Here is a 16,377-nt window from a genome sequence, read left to right as displayed (position 1 = left end):
ATGCAGAAAACACATGTTTGAGATGGGAAACTTTTCTTGAAGTTTCTCTCACAGTTCACGCACAGCTGTGGGTTTTATCGTGTTGGAAGCAAAACAGCAAAAGTAAGAAGGAATTAAGGATGATATTAGCCCCCACGCCGACTAAGCTAATTCTGATGCGTCGGTCCGCTCTGTTTACGTTTTCGTGTGGAATGCGTTTCCTGCTCTCATTTGCTGGTTGTTGTTGAAATAGTTTTGTGAGCTTTAACCTGAGATTCTGGCGTTTCTGGTAAAACACATTTATATTCATTCAATTCAGGATTTAATGAATCGATATCGCTTCATTCAAGCTACTCACCCGTCTCTATCCACCTCCACGTCCAGCTCGACCACGGACAGAGGTCCCGCCCCGACTATCTCTGATTGGTTTAGACCACGAAGGGGAATGACGTGTGTCTGTTGTTGAACACATGGACGTCTGTCGCTTGGCGAGCGATCGGGTGGTTTAGCGAGTGTCAGCCTCTTAAGTTTAAGACAAGCCCGGCTGCTTTTTAAGCGACGCGGCGCTAGCTACCCAGCTAGCTCAGTACACAGGAACTACTTCCGGTAGTTATACAAAATAAAAGCGTCCCCCATTATAATCCGCTATAATGCCATACTTCCGCTGCGCGCGCCGTTGATATATACCTTGGCTTTACATTAATTGTGAGAAAACAAAACAAACAAATAACTCACCGTTGAGTCGATTGTGAGGTAGTGTAAAGACGAATGAATCGGCTGGGTTATTGCACGCTGTCAACTGGTCTGTAGTGTAGGATTTGTCGATATCTGACAAGTAGGCCAACCACAGGGACACAGCGGCCGCCTCCATTACTCCCGACATACCACTAGAGTGAGCCAGCACACCACAAATGAAGTTTTCTTGTTCTCCATTCATTTCAATGGGAAAAAACTTGCATTAAAATATTCATATTTAAAAAACTATAGAAGTAATAAACACCAAAAGTCATAGCAACTCATTCCAGCTCCAGCCGCACACAATGATATATCATATGTGAACCTTGTCTCAAAACTGTGGGGCGAGTTAAGGTCCAAAATAAACACCAAAAGTCATAGCAATTAGATGGAGTCATTGCTTTGGCAATGACTCCATCTAATGGTTAAATTTCTGAACTGCAGGCTCAGTAAGTAAGTAAGTAAGTAAACTTTATTTATTAAGCGCTTTTCACAGACAGACATTCACAAAGCAGCAGTGATGAGACGCAGGTCTTGCGTCCATGACTGCCCTCGCGAGTTAAAGACAGCTGCAGTGTTTGTGTTTTCTAACTCAGGTGTCTCAGCTGAAGAACTGCGGGGTGATTTTAAGAAATCCCCTGTCAATTGGTTATGAGCAAAAATTGTTTCTATAAAAAAAAAAACCAAAAAAAAAAAAAAAACCCAGTTTCAACCGTAACGTGAAGTACACATTTTATTATTTTTTTCCTTTTAGTGAAAGGAAACAGCCGTCGCCGGTATGCTAGTGCGCACGCTCCACCCCCTCCTACGCCTCTTTCCCCCCCTTCTTTTTGCTTTGTAAATAAACAGAAATGTGACTTTTGCTTCATAAACAGTTTGACAAACAAGTGGTGCCTGCAGGGTGTATATTCATGGTATAACCGGCATAAACACAGCCTCACTTCGTGTGTGATTGTGCAGGAAATACAACTGTGCGCTCAGCTTCGAAAAAGGACCGCATCTATCCATTTATCCTCATCTCACCTCTATGTATGTGCTCTCTTTGAGCGCAGGTGCGGCTCTTTGCTGTGACACATCTCTAATGTAGTCTAGACGCTCCGGCGCCAGGGGTCATCGGGTGACACACACACACACACACAAACAACAAGTAACACAACATGGACCATGAACTCTGCGTGACTCAACTATACCAAGACAGTTCACCTATTACGAGCCTTTAAAGTAAGCTTATTGCTAAATAGTCTTGATATTTAATCAACAGGTAAGGTAACACCTGATTCTGTTCACATGGACGGAGTTTTTTCAGTGCTAAATAGTCTGCACATCCCGGCTCTTATTATTTATTTTGCTGCGTTATTTTGCAAAATTATCTAATCTAAAAATAAACTACATAAATGAGTGCGATGCAATATTTGCTCTTGGTGTTTTCAGTCCTTTATGTCCATCTTATGTGTCCTTTTTTTCTGTTATCAATCAACCAACCGATCATTCGATTAAAGGCCTGTCAACGGGCTTCGTAAAGGTTCTTTTAAGGTCACCAGAAAGCTACATAAAAGACTGCACCTGCACCTGCACCTGCACCAAAGTTCTTTTTTTTTTCTCTCTATCTCCGAACATTGTTGCATTTTAAAACCTTCTTCAGTGAGCTATAAATATGAGGCGCTCCAAACACACTCTCAGTTTTACTTCTGCCAAAAAATGACCACAATGCCGAGACAACTGGAGGTCCAGAACTCGATCCTCACTGGTGGGGACAGCTTTAACATGTGGCACGACTACCTGAATCTGAGCCAAGTGTTCGAGAAACTGTGCAGCAACCGTGAGGTTGATAACCGAGACACCGAGCGTCCAAAGAAGGGACAAGCGCCCCCTTGGAGTAAGGTCCACACTTCCACTCGGGGGAAGAAATCCTCCAAAAACTCATCACAGTCCAGTCCGACCAGCAGCGCGTCGGACACCAGCAGCAGCGCCTCATCCTCGGACTACTGCCGCTTATGCAAGCAGAACGGGGAGACTCCGAGGGTGTACCTATCTCACAAGCTCAAATCAGACGACGGGATAGTTTTCTGCCCCGTCCTCCGGAACTACACTTGCCCGATCTGCGAAGCCACCGGTGACAGCGCTCACACACGCAAGTACTGCCCGCAGATGAAGTGCGAGGCTGCTGGGAGGATGCAGACGGTAGGCAAGTTCTGGTAGCTGCTGAAAACTGAAGCTGCGAGAAACTGTACATATTTACCGAACTGTTTGGGGTATGTGTTCGTGTTGGCAGAGACCGTTTCAGTTCCAAAGACTGTTTCAAGTTTGACTGTCAAACACTCCGCTGCAGTCTGCAGCAAGGAGCTCTCATCCAGCACATCTGTGGAGCCCCGAGCCGGGGTGAGCGCTCTCAAACCTCGGAAAAAATTAAACTCTTTAAAGTCCTCGAGTGTTTATTGTTGTTGTTATTGTTGTTGTTGTTGTTTAATATGATACAATTTCGGGGGTACTTCATAGGTCACAAGTGAAACACTAAAGTGGCTAACCTTTCTGTGGAATTAAATAGATTTCTAAAAATGTGCCCATAGTGTCAGTGCGCGAGTCTTTTAGTTAAAATGCATATGCTATATTATCCCTCATGTCAGACAGATTATTCGACAAAAACGTCAGTATTTTGTCTTTTTTTTTTTTTTTTTTTTTTTTTTTTGGTATTATAGAAAATTTTTAACTCACATGCAACTCTTCCACTTGAAGTTACAGATGTACCTGAACTCACCAGAGAACATGCGTCATAAAAAAATAATTAAATTAAATTAAAAGTAACACTTCAAGGCAAAAGTGAAACGATTATGTGAAGTGAGAAATTGAATTAAGGTTCAATAGTTTTAGTTTCAAAATAGAGGGGCTGGGGAAATACAGTATACAAGGTCAAAACAGAGTTTGTACAAGTTTGTACAAAGACAGCTGCAGTGTTTGTGTTTTCTAACTCAGGTGTCTCAGCTGAAGAACTGCGGGGTGATTTTAAGAAATCCCCTGTCAATTGGTTATGAGCAAAAATTGTTTCTATAAAATAAAAATTAAAAAAACACAAAAAAAACCCCAGTTTCAACCGTAACGTGAAGTACACATTTTATTATTTTTTTCCTTTTAGTGAAAGGAAACAGCCGTCGCCGGTATGCTAGTGCGCACGCTCCACCCCCTCCTACGCCTCTTTCCCCCCCTTCTTTTTGCTTTGTAAATAAACAGAAATGTGACTTTTGCTTCATAAACAGTTTGACAAACAAGTGGTGCCTGCAGGGTGTATATTCATGGTATAACCGGCATAAACACAGCCTCACTTCGTGTGTGATTGTGCAGGAAATACAACTGTGCGCTCAGCTTCGAAAAAGGACCGCATCTATCCATTTATCCTCATCTCACCTCTATGTATGTGCTCTCTTTGAGCGCAGGTGCGGCTCTTTGCTGTGACACATCTCTAATGTAGTCTAGACGCTCCGGCGCCAGGGGTCATCGGGTGACACACACACACACACACAAACAACAAGTAACACAACATGGACCATGAACTCTGCGTGACTCAACTATACCAAGACAGTTCACCTATTACGAGCCTTTAAAGTAAGCTTATTGCTAAATAGTCTTGATATTTAATCAACAGGTAAGGTAACACCTGATTCTGTTCACATGGACGGAGTTTTTTCAGTGCTAAATAGTCTGCACATCCCGGCTCTTATTATTTATTTTGCTGCGTTATTTTGCAAAATTATCTAATCTAAAAATAAACTACATAAATGAGTGCGATGCAATATTTGCTCTTGGTGTTTTCAGTCCTTTATGTCCATCTTATGTGTCCTTTTTTTCTGTTATCAATCAACCAACCGATCATTCGATTAAAGGCCTGTCAACGGGCTTCGTAAAGGTTCTTTTAAGGTCACCAGAAAGCTACATAAAAGACTGCACCTGCACCTGCACCAAAGTTCTTTTTTTTTTCTCTCTATCTCCGAACATTGTTGCATTTTAAAACCTTCTTCAGTGAGCTATAAATAGGTCACAAGTGAAACACTAAAGTGGCTAACCTTTCTGTGGAATTAAATAGATTTCTAAAAATGTGCCCATAGTGTCAGTACAGGATTGTGAACATCGCAACGCAAAGTTTTTGATTTCTCTCAAAACATATATTTCTTTTCATGTTGAACAGATAATATCTTTAATTTGAGTCAAAGTGATTTGCACTTGAACACGCCCACCAGAAATAGACCGGGACCCATTTTTATTCTGCATGGCTGCTGGAAACATCATGTCACATCTTTGATTAATTTCATCTGAAAATAAACGTAAGTAAAGCCAAGTGTGTTACAAAAGCTTTTATAATTTGTATTGCCAAAATCGCAGAAAATAACCCCATTTAAGCTGGGTCGACAGCCACCCCTAATTTTTGCATGATTGTAGCTGCTAGCTATAAGCTAGCTAGCTATCCTGCGCAACGTTAGAACTGGTTACCAGAAACCGACCATCACAGTCGGGAATACAAGTTAGTATACTGGTAAAAAACGGCTTTTTGCCTAACTAGCTAGCGTTACCACGATGCATCGGTGGTGGATAAAGCTAGCTAGCATAAGTTCATAGTTCATAACATTCATAGTATAACTCCGTGCTCCGCTTCGTTTGAATTTTTCTGGTGAGCTCGCGGTTTCTAGACACAAGCTTGTGTTTGTGCGCGCACGTTTGTCTCTCTTCATATAAATATCTGTGTGTTATGTGTGTGTACACCGAGGGCAAAAGATAATTATTAATGTGCATGATTTAGAGACAGAAATAACAAGCCAGCATATAAGATCAATGACATAAGACTAATTCCTTCAATTGACTTTCAGGCGCAGCTCGGAAAAATGTGCATTTTCTGAAGAAATTTTAATTTTAACAGCAAAAAATTGACCCTATGCCAAACTTAGTCGCTAATGGCTGGTCTGTAGACTGTTTGGTATGTCATGTTACGTATTTCTTGGTTTTTCTATGTAATGTGTTTTATAGAGAAGTAACATTATTCTTTTTTTTCTGTATGCTTTCAGAACCACAGATCGCTCCATCCATTCCATGGCTGAAGCATACATTTTCATTTAATCTGAACAGGTATCATTTTGCATTTACACTGCACATCCTTTTTAAACATTTCATAATAATCTAGACTCTCCCTCATTATCCTCTCATTCACCTTGCTGATGTGTTGAGGACTTGATAAAAGAATACATGGTATGTCCATATCTGTTCTGTCTCTACATGAGATGCAGTCTCTTGATGTAAATTTGACAACTCTGCTATTAAATGCAGTGATTAATGTAGGACAGCAACGATTAATCAACTCATCAAGTTAATATCTTAGGGTTCTGTATTGTTTTCTTTTTTTTTCTTGGGCTTTGTGGAACATTTATGAAAATGTTCCACCATTGATTTAATTTAATGATTATGCAATTCACAATCTGATTAGTCAAATAATTGTTCTAATAGTCTGTGACCAAACAACTATCAAAATAGTAGTTTATTATGGTCAAAGATTTATCAGGTGTGCCAGACTTCAATTCTTCACTTGTACATTTTGTTCCATATTTTACCTCAAGATATCCCAGAAAGATGAAGCTGAGGAAGAGCTGCAGAGTACCACCATGGCACTCTTCGTCTTCAGGGACAACTCAAGCCTCCTACATCAGCCTCGAGACATCGGGATAATCATTGATGGTGTGGAAGTCCTGAATGAGTTGCCTTCTGTGGCAGCTGGAGTGGCAATGGTCTTTGGACTCTGTTATGCTCTTAATATGGAATATCCACGAGGATTCAGGTTCACCTTTGAGGCTCTTCAAAAGATTATGATGGAGCTTGACTTTAACAAGATGACCTCTAAGATTCGCAAACTTAATTGTGAACTTAACACTGCACAGTAGTGTGTTTGCATGCATGTGTGCATGTGTATGTGCACATGCATGTGCATGTGTGCTTGGTTATTTTGCTTGGTTGGCCTGCAGTGGTATTCTACATTCAAAATTTATAAGAACACCCATTTGAAAGGGAGATTTAAGTTGATTTCATTGATACATGTGTAGATTTTTTTTTTTTTTTACATTGTACAGGCACAGTGCACATATAAACATTTTTGAGTACTTGCAAATTGGTTTAAAAATAGTTTTTATAATGGTTTTATGCCAGTTTTAGACAGGTTGCAGGTTTTATACTGGTTTTCAAAAGATTGCAGGTTTTATACTGGTTTTCAAAAGATTGCAGGTTTTATAAAACAAACATTTCTCTAATCATTTCTGCCGTAGCACTAAATCTGTATATTACTAATCCTCTCTATTGATTATAGTTAAAATGGTTTGGAACAATAAATAATTTTGAAATAATTGGTTGGCCAACTGTCTTGTTTTTTATAGGAAATGCAGAGCATTTTTGAACTGAAATGAAATGTAAAAAATATAGTTTGAATATATGTAAATCAATTACCTGGCTTCAACACAAACATATTAGTTCATGTTAATTTGGTTCGATGTGAATACATTAGGTTGGTTAAATTTCAATATATTAGCTTGGTTCAATAATTAAAATATGGTTCTATGTAAAAAAATCAATTTGGATCAATGCAAAATTTAAAGTTTCAGTCAAGTCTAGTAATATTGTTTATATCAACATAAAAGTATCAGGTCATATCAAGTGACTCAATTTGGATTCTATAAAGCCAAATATTTTGGATGTGACAACTGGACATCATTTTTTTTAATTTGAATAGGGTTATTTTTTTTACAGTGTAGTTTATTTCTCACAGTTTTTTAAAAATTCTCTTGCTTTATGGTTCTTAGCGCTGTTACCAGTCTTTGCATTTATCATCATTTTTTCTCTTTTTTCTTTCATGTTACACAAACATGATTACATATTGCATATGAATCAAGGTTGTGCAGAGGTGGTTGCATTTCCCAGACAATCATGCAAAATATATACATTTCTTTTTTAAAAAATGACATGGTGCGACAGGACTGTAGCACAGTAATACAGCAACATCAGAGGCAAATTCCATTCAAGTTTTGCAAGCCTAGCTTTGAACTTTATTTAAATAAACGGCAGTGACTCGTTATGACAAGGATCATTCGTAATCTCACTCAAACCATGCTGAACGGCTCTAACCCAATTAGGAACATAGGGTTGTTGTTTTTTTTGTTTTTTTTAAAAAGAAAAAAACATAACTGAACACAACAGTATGTCAGTGCAGTGACTAATCAGGCAGTACAGTTTCAGGAACCGTTTTAACTGAGGCAGGATGGCATTTTGGTTTTTAAATGGGCATTTAAAACCTGAAATAATCCTAAAGGCTTAGACAAAAAGGTGACATTTGTTTTCGAAATTGAGGTGATGGGCATCTTAGTCGCTGTCACTCCTCTCTCCTCTCTGGAGCAGCCTCTTTCCACTGGAGGGCACGGGAACCTCATGCTTCACTGAGACCTTTGACTTGCTTTTGCTGTCCTTGTCAAGCAGCTCCAAACCGTCATTGATCTTCTTCAACATCTCGTAACGCTCACGCCCACGAACAGGGAGGAGAAAAACCTCCTTGTCGTCCCCCTCAGCACTGGAGGTACATTTGGACTTCTTTGTGGATGTGGTGTCAGGAGGTGGTGCGCTCTTTCGTTTTTTCGCCTCTTTGGTGCCGCTCTCCTTCTTCTGTTTATTGTCCTCCTGTAGCTGTAACAAAGAGGGACGAAATAACAAAAAAGAGAAACATATTTGTCAAGTAATTTTACCCCCCCCCCCAAAAGTGGCATTTAACATGATGATATTCTACTGCCTTCTGGGGGAGGGAAGGAACAGCGGTTTTTCTTTTGAGTTTATATTCAAGTTTTCTCCTTCTTGCCCCCTCTGGTGTACAATTTCTTCCTTTTTCCTGTTTAAAAAGAGTTCACATATTTTGTCATTTGACTGTAAGCAGTGCAAGGAGGAGATGCTCGCTTTTTGCATGACAGTCTGCCACTTCAGTCTTCCCTTTCTTTATAAGGCTGGAAAATACTTCAGACCCCTCCTCAGGCAGTAAGGGGCCTGAGGTGGGGTCTGAACTGTGGGTACCGGTATGAGGAGAGAAGGGGGACAGGACTGGATAGTGGCTTAAAGTTAGGATTTGGTTTGATTTGAACGGTCGTCCTTCACAGTCCTCCTCCAACACTGACAAGGATTGTCCACAAAAAAACCCCAAAAAACCCCCCCAAAGAACTGGTCTCCCATTAACATTCATTCAACGTGTACACAAAGATAGACGTTTTTGGAAAAGCATATTTAATACAAAAGGAGACTTCTCAAACTAAAGAGGAGAGTATTGGCGACTGGTAACACACTGCTGCTGCGACCGACTGGAACACAAGACGACAGGTAAAAATTAAAATAACTAGCAATAATTAGGGGTTAGGTTATGGGGAAAAAGCCAGGAGAGGATGGGACAAAAGTGGAATAACTGAAAAAGTAAGAGGTGTAGAGGGCTGATGTTGGTGTCTAGGTGGGGGTTTTGGTGGGTGCCGGACGCTGTGGCGAAGAGGCCACGCCGATGGCTTCTTCGGTTCTGGAGATATGGCGAATCGGACCAAAAAGGATGGGACAAAACGGTCCCAGTCGGAGAAAGGAAGGTGCAGAGGGCCTGGGTCCACCACCACTGTACTCAGCAGGCCCTGCCGGGTCGTTAGACACGCAGCATGGCAGGGATCGGTGACATAACATGTAGCAGTTTCCCTTCACAGAAGCGTCTGCAGCAGGTGGGTGGAGGAGGAGGCAGCAGAACCAGGCCTTTGGAGCACTGTGTCATCTCCTGGTCCTGATGCTTTGAATCTCCCTCTCTGTCTGTCTGTCTGTCTGTCTGTCTGTCACACACACACACACACACACACACACACACACACACACACACACACAGAAGCTGGTCAAGTGCTGTGCAACTGGGATTGCACCTGTCGTCCACAGGAGGGCGCCTAGCTGGGAAGTCCAGTACATTCCATATTAAAGTTGTTGCAAGTGCATTTTTTGTGTAAAAGACAGACACACACACACACACACACACACACACACACAGTAAGGTCTGAAGTGCAAAATTTGAATTACATTCCTTTGTATCTCTCCCTCTCTCTCTCTCTCTCTCTCTCTCTCTCTGTCAACACACACACACACACACACACACACACACACACACACACACACACACACACACACAGTAAGGTCTGAAGTGCAAAATTTGAATTACATTCCTTTGTATCTCTCCCTCTCTCTCTCTCTCTCTCTCTGTCTCTCTCTCTCTCTGTCAACACACACACACACACACACTCACACACACCAAAGCACACAGACAGAAGCTGGTCACAACTGCTGTGCAACTGGGATTGAACCAGGGGGGCTCCCTCTGCTGGCTCAATGCGGTACAAAGTGTCAGAAGCTGTTAGATATCTGCTTTTGACAATCAATTGCACCTGTCATCCACAGGAGGGCGCCTAGCCGGGAAGTCCAGTACATTCCATATTAAAGTTGTTGCAAGTGCATTTTTTGTGTAAAAGACAGACACACACACACACACACACACACACACACACTGTAAGGTCTGAAGTGCAAAATTTGAATTACATTCCTTTGTATCTCTCCCTCTCTCTCTCTCTCTCTCTCTCTCTCTGTCTCTCTCTCTCTCTCTCTCTGTCAACACACACACACACACACACACACACACACACACACACACAGTAAGGTCTGAAGTGCAAAATTTGAATTACATTCCTTTGTATCTCTCCCTCTCTCTCTCTCTCTCTCTCTGTCTCTCTGTCAACACACACACACACACACACACACACACACGCACACACACACGCTCAATGGAGTATAAAATAAAGACCGGGGCAGTTCTCTCACTGGAGTCTCTTAGAGTGGAGGCTGCCCTTGCTAGCAAGAAGTTCTGTGTGTTTCTCTTCTCTGAGTCTTTACTGAAGAAGTGTTTTATAACATTTTCCTTAACAACTGACATGTGTTTTTTGTGTAAAAGAGAGAGAGACACACACACACACACACACACACACACACACACACACACACACACTCACACTCAGCGGCTCAGAGATGAGGGAAAAACAACAGAAATCAGGATAGATTTTAATGTCAGGAGATGCCCTGTGATGCTGGGGCCATTGTGTAAGATTGGAATGTGTACCAGTGGCTGGTGGGTGGTCCTTGAAGGTCCCGGGAGGAGGCGGCGAGGAGGCAGCGGGTGGCTGGGCTTGAGCTGTGGATCAGGGACGTCATTAATTCTGCCTGGTGCTGCGTGTGCCCTGTGCAGCTTGGATGTCTGCCGCTGACGCTCTGTGGTTCCTGTTCTGCTGATCTCCTGGTCCACACACGGCTTCAGGGTGCACTGTACAAGGGAAGAAGAAATGCATCATTGGTTACCAAAATAAAACAGTGTCTTTCTGCCTCTGTCATTCTGTTTGGTTTCTTTGAGCGTTTGTTTCTTAAATACACAGCAAGTGTCACTCTCTCTCTCTCTCTCTCTGTCACACACACACACACACACACACACAGAAGCAGAGCAGCTGCTTTGCCACTGGGATTGAACAAGAGGTGCTCCCTCTGCTGGCTCAATGCGGTACAAAGTGTCAGAAGGTGTTATACCGGCGAAAATAACATCTTTCAATTGCATGTTTGGTCCACAGGATGGCGCCTAGCTGGCAAGTCCTGTACATTGCATATTAAAAGTTGTTGCAAGTGCACTCACATGTATTTTTTGTGTAAAAGAGACACACACACACACACACACACACACACACACGCTCAATGGAGTATAAAATAAAGACCGGGGCAGTTCTCTCACTGGAGTCTCTTAGAGTGGAGGCTGCCCTTGCTAGCAAGAAGTTCTGTGTGTTTCTCTTCTCTGAGTCTTTACTGAAGAAGTGTTTTATAACATTTTCCTTAACAACTGACATGTGTTTTTTGTGTAAAAGAGAGAGAGACACACACACACACACACACACTCACACTCAGCGGCTCAGAGATGAGGGAAAAACAACAGAAATCAGGATAGATTTTAATGTCAGGAGATGCCCTGTGATGCTGGGGCCATTGTGTAAGATTGGAATGTGTACCAGTGGCTGGTGGGTGGTCCTTGAAGGTCCCGGGAGGAGGCGGCGAGGAGGCAGCGGGTGGCTGGGCTTGAGCTGTGGATCAGGGACGTCATTAATTCTGCCTGGTGCTGCGTGTGCCCTGTGCAGCTTGGATGTCTGCCGCTGACGCTCTGTGGTTCCTGTTCTGCTGATCTCCTGGTCCACACACGGCTTCAGGGTGCACTGTACAAGCGGAGAAGAAATGCATCATTGGTTACCAAAATAAAACAGTGTCTTTCTGCCTGTGTCATTCTGTTTGGTTTCTTTGAGCGTTTGTTTCTTAAATACACAGCAAGTGTCACTCTCTCTCTCTCTGTCACACACACACACACACACACACCAAAGCACACACACCAAAGCACACACACACACACACACACACACACACACACACACACACACTGTGTATCATCACTGATTTCTATAATCCACATAATCCAGATTCGATTTGGTGCAATTTTTACTCAGAAAGTGAGAGATCTTATAATTCTGATCATTTATCAGTACTGACACTAAACTTTATCAGAGATGTGACCATCACAGCACATGCCATTGTGTCAAAGTAACTGAGAATAAAAAAATAAAAAAATAAAAACATAAAGGAGATTTTCCTGGCATGGATTTTATAGCAGATAACCTTAAAAATATTCTGCAATTATACCTAATTTGAAAAAGTTTACATTTCTTCAGTATTAAACAGCAGAAATTAAGCTTTATTATCCGACGTCATTTACAAAGGAAAGAAAAGACAGCGGCCGCCAGCGCTGTAAACAACCGTAGACTGATGGGTAATAAGCGAATGAGTAATGCAGAAAACACATGTTTGAGATGGGAAACTTTTCTTGAAGTTTCTCTCACAGTTCACGCACAGCTGTGGGTTTTATCGTGTTGGAAGCAAAACAGCAAAAGTAAGAAGGAATTAAGGATGATATTAGCCCCCACGCCGACTAAGCTAATTCTGATGCGTCGGTCCGCTCTGTTTACGTTTTCGTGTGGAATGCGTTTCCTGCTCTCATTTGCTGGTTGTTGTTGAAATAGTTTTGTGAGCTTTAACCTGAGATTCTGGCGTTTCTGGTAAAACACATTTATATTCATTCAATTCAGGATTTAATGAATCGATATCGCTTCATTCAAGCTACTCACCCGTCTCTATCCACCTCCACGTCCAGCTCGACCACGGACAGAGGTCCCGCCCCGACTATCTCTGATTGGTTTAGACCACGAAGGGGAATGACGTGTGTCTGTTGTTGAACACATGGACGTCTGTCGCTTGGCGAGCGATCGGGTGGTTTAGCGAGTGTCAGCCTCTTAAGTTTAAGACAAGCCCGGCTGCTTTTTAAGCGACGCGGCGCTAGCTACCCAGCTAGCTCAGTACACAGGAACTACTTCCGGTAGTTATACAAAATAAAAGCGTCCCCCATTATAATCCGCTATAATGCCATACTTCCGCTGCGCGCGCCGTTGATATATACCTTGGCTTTACATTAATTGTGAGAAAACAAAACAAACAAATAACTCACCGTTGAGTCGATTGTGAGGTAGTGTAAAGACGAATGAATCGGCTGGGTTATTGCACGCTGTCAACTGGTCTGTAGTGTAGGATTTGTCGATATCTGACAAGTAGGCCAACCACAGGGACACAGCGGCCGCCTCCATTACTCCCGACATACCACTAGAGTGAGCCAGCACACCACAAATGAAGTTTTCTTGTTCTCCATTCATTTCAATGGGAAAAAACTTGCATTAAAATATTCATATTTAAAAAACTATAGAAGTAATAAACACCAAAAGTCATAGCAACTCATTCCAGCTCCAGCCGCACACAATGATATATCATATGTGAACCTTGTCTCAAAACTGTGGGGCGAGTTAAGGTCCAAAATAAACACCAAAAGTCATAGCAATTAGATGGAGTCATTGCTTTGGCAATGACTCCATCTAATGGTTAAATTTCTGAACTGCAGGCTCAGTAAGTAAGTAAGTAAGTAAACTTTATTTATTAAGCGCTTTTCACAGACAGACATTCACAAAGCAGCAGTGATGAGACGCAGGTCTTGCGTCCATGACTGCCCTCGCGAGTTAAAGACAGCTGCAGTGTTTGTGTTTTCTAACTCAGGTGTCTCAGCTGAAGAACTGCGGGGTGATTTTAAGAAATCCCCTGTCAATTGGTTATGAGCAAAAATTGTTTCTATAAAAAAAAAAACCAAAAAAAAAAAAAAAACCCAGTTTCAACCGTAACGTGAAGTACACATTTTATTATTTTTTTCCTTTTAGTGAAAGGAAACAGCCGTCGCCGGTATGCTAGTGCGCACGCTCCACCCCCTCCTACGCCTCTTTCCCCCCCTTCTTTTTGCTTTGTAAATAAACAGAAATGTGACTTTTGCTTCATAAACAGTTTGACAAACAAGTGGTGCCTGCAGGGTGTATATTCATGGTATAACCGGCATAAACACAGCCTCACTTCGTGTGTGATTGTGCAGGAAATACAACTGTGCGCTCAGCTTCGAAAAAGGACCGCATCTATCCATTTATCCTCATCTCACCTCTATGTATGTGCTCTCTTTGAGCGCAGGTGCGGCTCTTTGCTGTGACACATCTCTAATGTAGTCTAGACGCTCCGGCGCCAGGGGTCATCGGGTGACACACACACACACACACAAACAACAAGTAACACAACATGGACCATGAACTCTGCGTGACTCAACTATACCAAGACAGTTCACCTATTACGAGCCTTTAAAGTAAGCTTATTGCTAAATAGTCTTGATATTTAATCAACAGGTAAGGTAACACCTGATTCTGTTCACATGGACGGAGTTTTTTCAGTGCTAAATAGTCTGCACATCCCGGCTCTTATTATTTATTTTGCTGCGTTATTTTGCAAAATTATCTAATCTAAAAATAAACTACATAAATGAGTGCGATGCAATATTTGCTCTTGGTGTTTTCAGTCCTTTATGTCCATCTTATGTGTCCTTTTTTTCTGTTATCAATCAACCAACCGATCATTCGATTAAAGGCCTGTCAACGGGCTTCGTAAAGGTTCTTTTAAGGTCACCAGAAAGCTACATAAAAGACTGCACCTGCACCTGCACCTGCACCAAAGTTCTTTTTTTTTTCTCTCTATCTCCGAACATTGTTGCATTTTAAAACCTTCTTCAGTGAGCTATAAATATGAGGCGCTCCAAACACACTCTCAGTTTTACTTCTGCCAAAAAATGACCACAATGCCGAGACAACTGGAGGTCCAGAACTCGATCCTCACTGGTGGGGACAGCTTTAACATGTGGCACGACTACCTGAATCTGAGCCAAGTGTTCGAGAAACTGTGCAGCAACCGTGAGGTTGATAACCGAGACACCGAGCGTCCAAAGAAGGGACAAGCGCCCCCTTGGAGTAAGGTCCACACTTCCACTCGGGGGAAGAAATCCTCCAAAAACTCATCACAGTCCAGTCCGACCAGCAGCGCGTCGGACACCAGCAGCAGCGCCTCATCCTCGGACTACTGCCGCTTATGCAAGCAGAACGGGGAGACTCCGAGGGTGTACCTATCTCACAAGCTCAAATCAGACGACGGGATAGTTTTCTGCCCCGTCCTCCGGAACTACACTTGCCCGATCTGCGAAGCCACCGGTGACAGCGCTCACACACGCAAGTACTGCCCGCAGATGAAGTGCGAGGCTGCTGGGAGGATGCAGACGGTAGGCAAGTTCTGGTAGCTGCTGAAAACTGAAGCTGCGAGAAACTGTACATATTTACCGAACTGTTTGGGGTATGTGTTCGTGTTGGCAGAGACCGTTTCAGTTCCAAAGACTGTTTCAAGTTTGACTGTCAAACACTCCGCTGCAGTCTGCAGCAAGGAGCTCTCATCCAGCACATCTGTGGAGCCCCGAGCCGGGCTGAGCGCTCTCAAACCTCGGAAAAAATTAAACTCTTTAAAGTCCTCGAGTGTTTATTGTTGTTGTTATTGTTGTTGTTGTTGTTTAATATGATACAATTTCGGGGGTACTTCATAGGTCACAAGTGAAACACTAAAGTGGCTAACCTTTCTGTGGAATTAAATAGATTTCTAAAAATGTGCCCATAGTGTCAGTGCGCGAGTCTTTTAGTTAAAATGCATATGCTATATTATCCCTCATGTCAGACAGATTATTCGACAAAAACGTCAGTATTTTGTCTTTTTTTTTTTTTTTTTTTTTTTTTTTTGGTATTATAGAAAATTTTTAACTCACATGCAACTCTTCCACTTGAAGTTACAGATGTACCTGAACTCACCAGAGAACATGCGTCATAAAAAAATAATTAAATTAAATTAAAAGTAACACTTCAAGGCAAAAGTGAAACGATTATGTGAAGTGAGAAATTGAATTAAGGTTCAATAGTTTTAGTTTCAAAATAGAGGGGCTGGGGAAATACAGTATACAAGGTCAAAACAGAGTTTGTACAAGTTTGTACAAAGACAGCTGCAGTGTTTGTGTTTTCTAACTCAGGTGTCTCAGCTGAAGAACTGCGGGGTGATTTTAAGAAATCCCCT

General features: G+C 42.1%; 2 protein-coding genes and 3 long non-coding RNA genes across 6 annotated transcripts in view; 3 read left to right on the top strand and 2 right to left on the bottom strand.

The window, feature by feature from the left end:
• Nucleotides 1–1,524, bottom strand: part of LOC143418720 (uncharacterized) — a 3,141-nt gene extending 1,617 nt beyond the window's left edge. The window contains exon 1 of the long non-coding RNA XR_013098734.1: nt 338–1,524. This is a non-coding gene — a long non-coding RNA (uncharacterized LOC143418720). The remainder of the gene's footprint in view (nt 1–337) is intronic.
• Nucleotides 1,525–2,399: 875 nt separating this feature from the next.
• On the top strand, nt 2,400–3,125 carry LOC143418719 (nanos homolog 2-like). Its single transcript, XM_076884446.1, has one exon. The coding sequence runs from the start codon at nt 2,413–2,415 to the stop codon at nt 2,911–2,913; it is 501 nt and encodes a 166-aa protein (XP_076740561.1). The 5' UTR covers nt 2,400–2,412; the 3' UTR covers nt 2,914–3,125.
• A 1,668-nt stretch (nt 3,126–4,793) lies between these two features.
• Nucleotides 4,794–7,085, top strand: LOC143418545 (uncharacterized). The gene is made up of 3 exons (XR_013098531.1): nt 4,794–5,027; nt 5,763–5,823; nt 6,309–7,085. It is a non-coding gene; the product is annotated as an uncharacterized LOC143418545 (long non-coding RNA).
• Nucleotides 7,086–7,829: 744 nt separating this feature from the next.
• On the bottom strand, nt 7,830–14,173 carry LOC143418544 (uncharacterized). Of its 2 annotated transcripts, none has more exons than XR_013098530.1 (4): nt 12,987–14,173; nt 11,826–12,026; nt 10,898–11,098; nt 7,830–9,568 (listed from the first exon to the last, which is right to left on the bottom strand). It is a non-coding gene; the product is annotated as an uncharacterized LOC143418544 (long non-coding RNA). The 2 variants fall into 2 exon arrangements; XR_013098529.1 differs by having other exon boundaries at nt 7,830–9,560.
• An 875-nt stretch (nt 14,174–15,048) lies between these two features.
• On the top strand, nt 15,049–15,731 carry LOC143418718 (nanos homolog 2-like). Its single transcript, XM_076884444.1, has one exon. The coding sequence runs from the start codon at nt 15,062–15,064 to the stop codon at nt 15,560–15,562; it is 501 nt and encodes a 166-aa protein (XP_076740559.1). The 5' UTR covers nt 15,049–15,061; the 3' UTR covers nt 15,563–15,731.
• The last annotated feature ends 646 nt before the right edge of the window (nt 15,732–16,377 follow it).

The sequence above is a fragment of the Maylandia zebra genome, linkage group LG5 (assembly GCF_041146795.1).
Source record: "Maylandia zebra isolate NMK-2024a linkage group LG5, Mzebra_GT3a, whole genome shotgun sequence".
Taxonomy (NCBI): domain Eukaryota; kingdom Metazoa; phylum Chordata; class Actinopteri; order Cichliformes; family Cichlidae; genus Maylandia; species Maylandia zebra.
The sequence above is the reverse complement of the archived record's forward strand: the minus strand, read 5'-3'. Positions and strand labels throughout refer to the sequence as shown.

Excerpts from the sequence above, each read along its gene's own strand:
- LOC143418719 (XM_076884446.1), top strand. The coding sequence starts at position 2,413 with ATGACCACAATGCCGAGACAACTGGAGGTCCAGAACTCGATCCTCACT.
- LOC143418718 (XM_076884444.1), top strand. The coding sequence starts at position 15,062 with ATGACCACAATGCCGAGACAACTGGAGGTCCAGAACTCGATCCTCACT.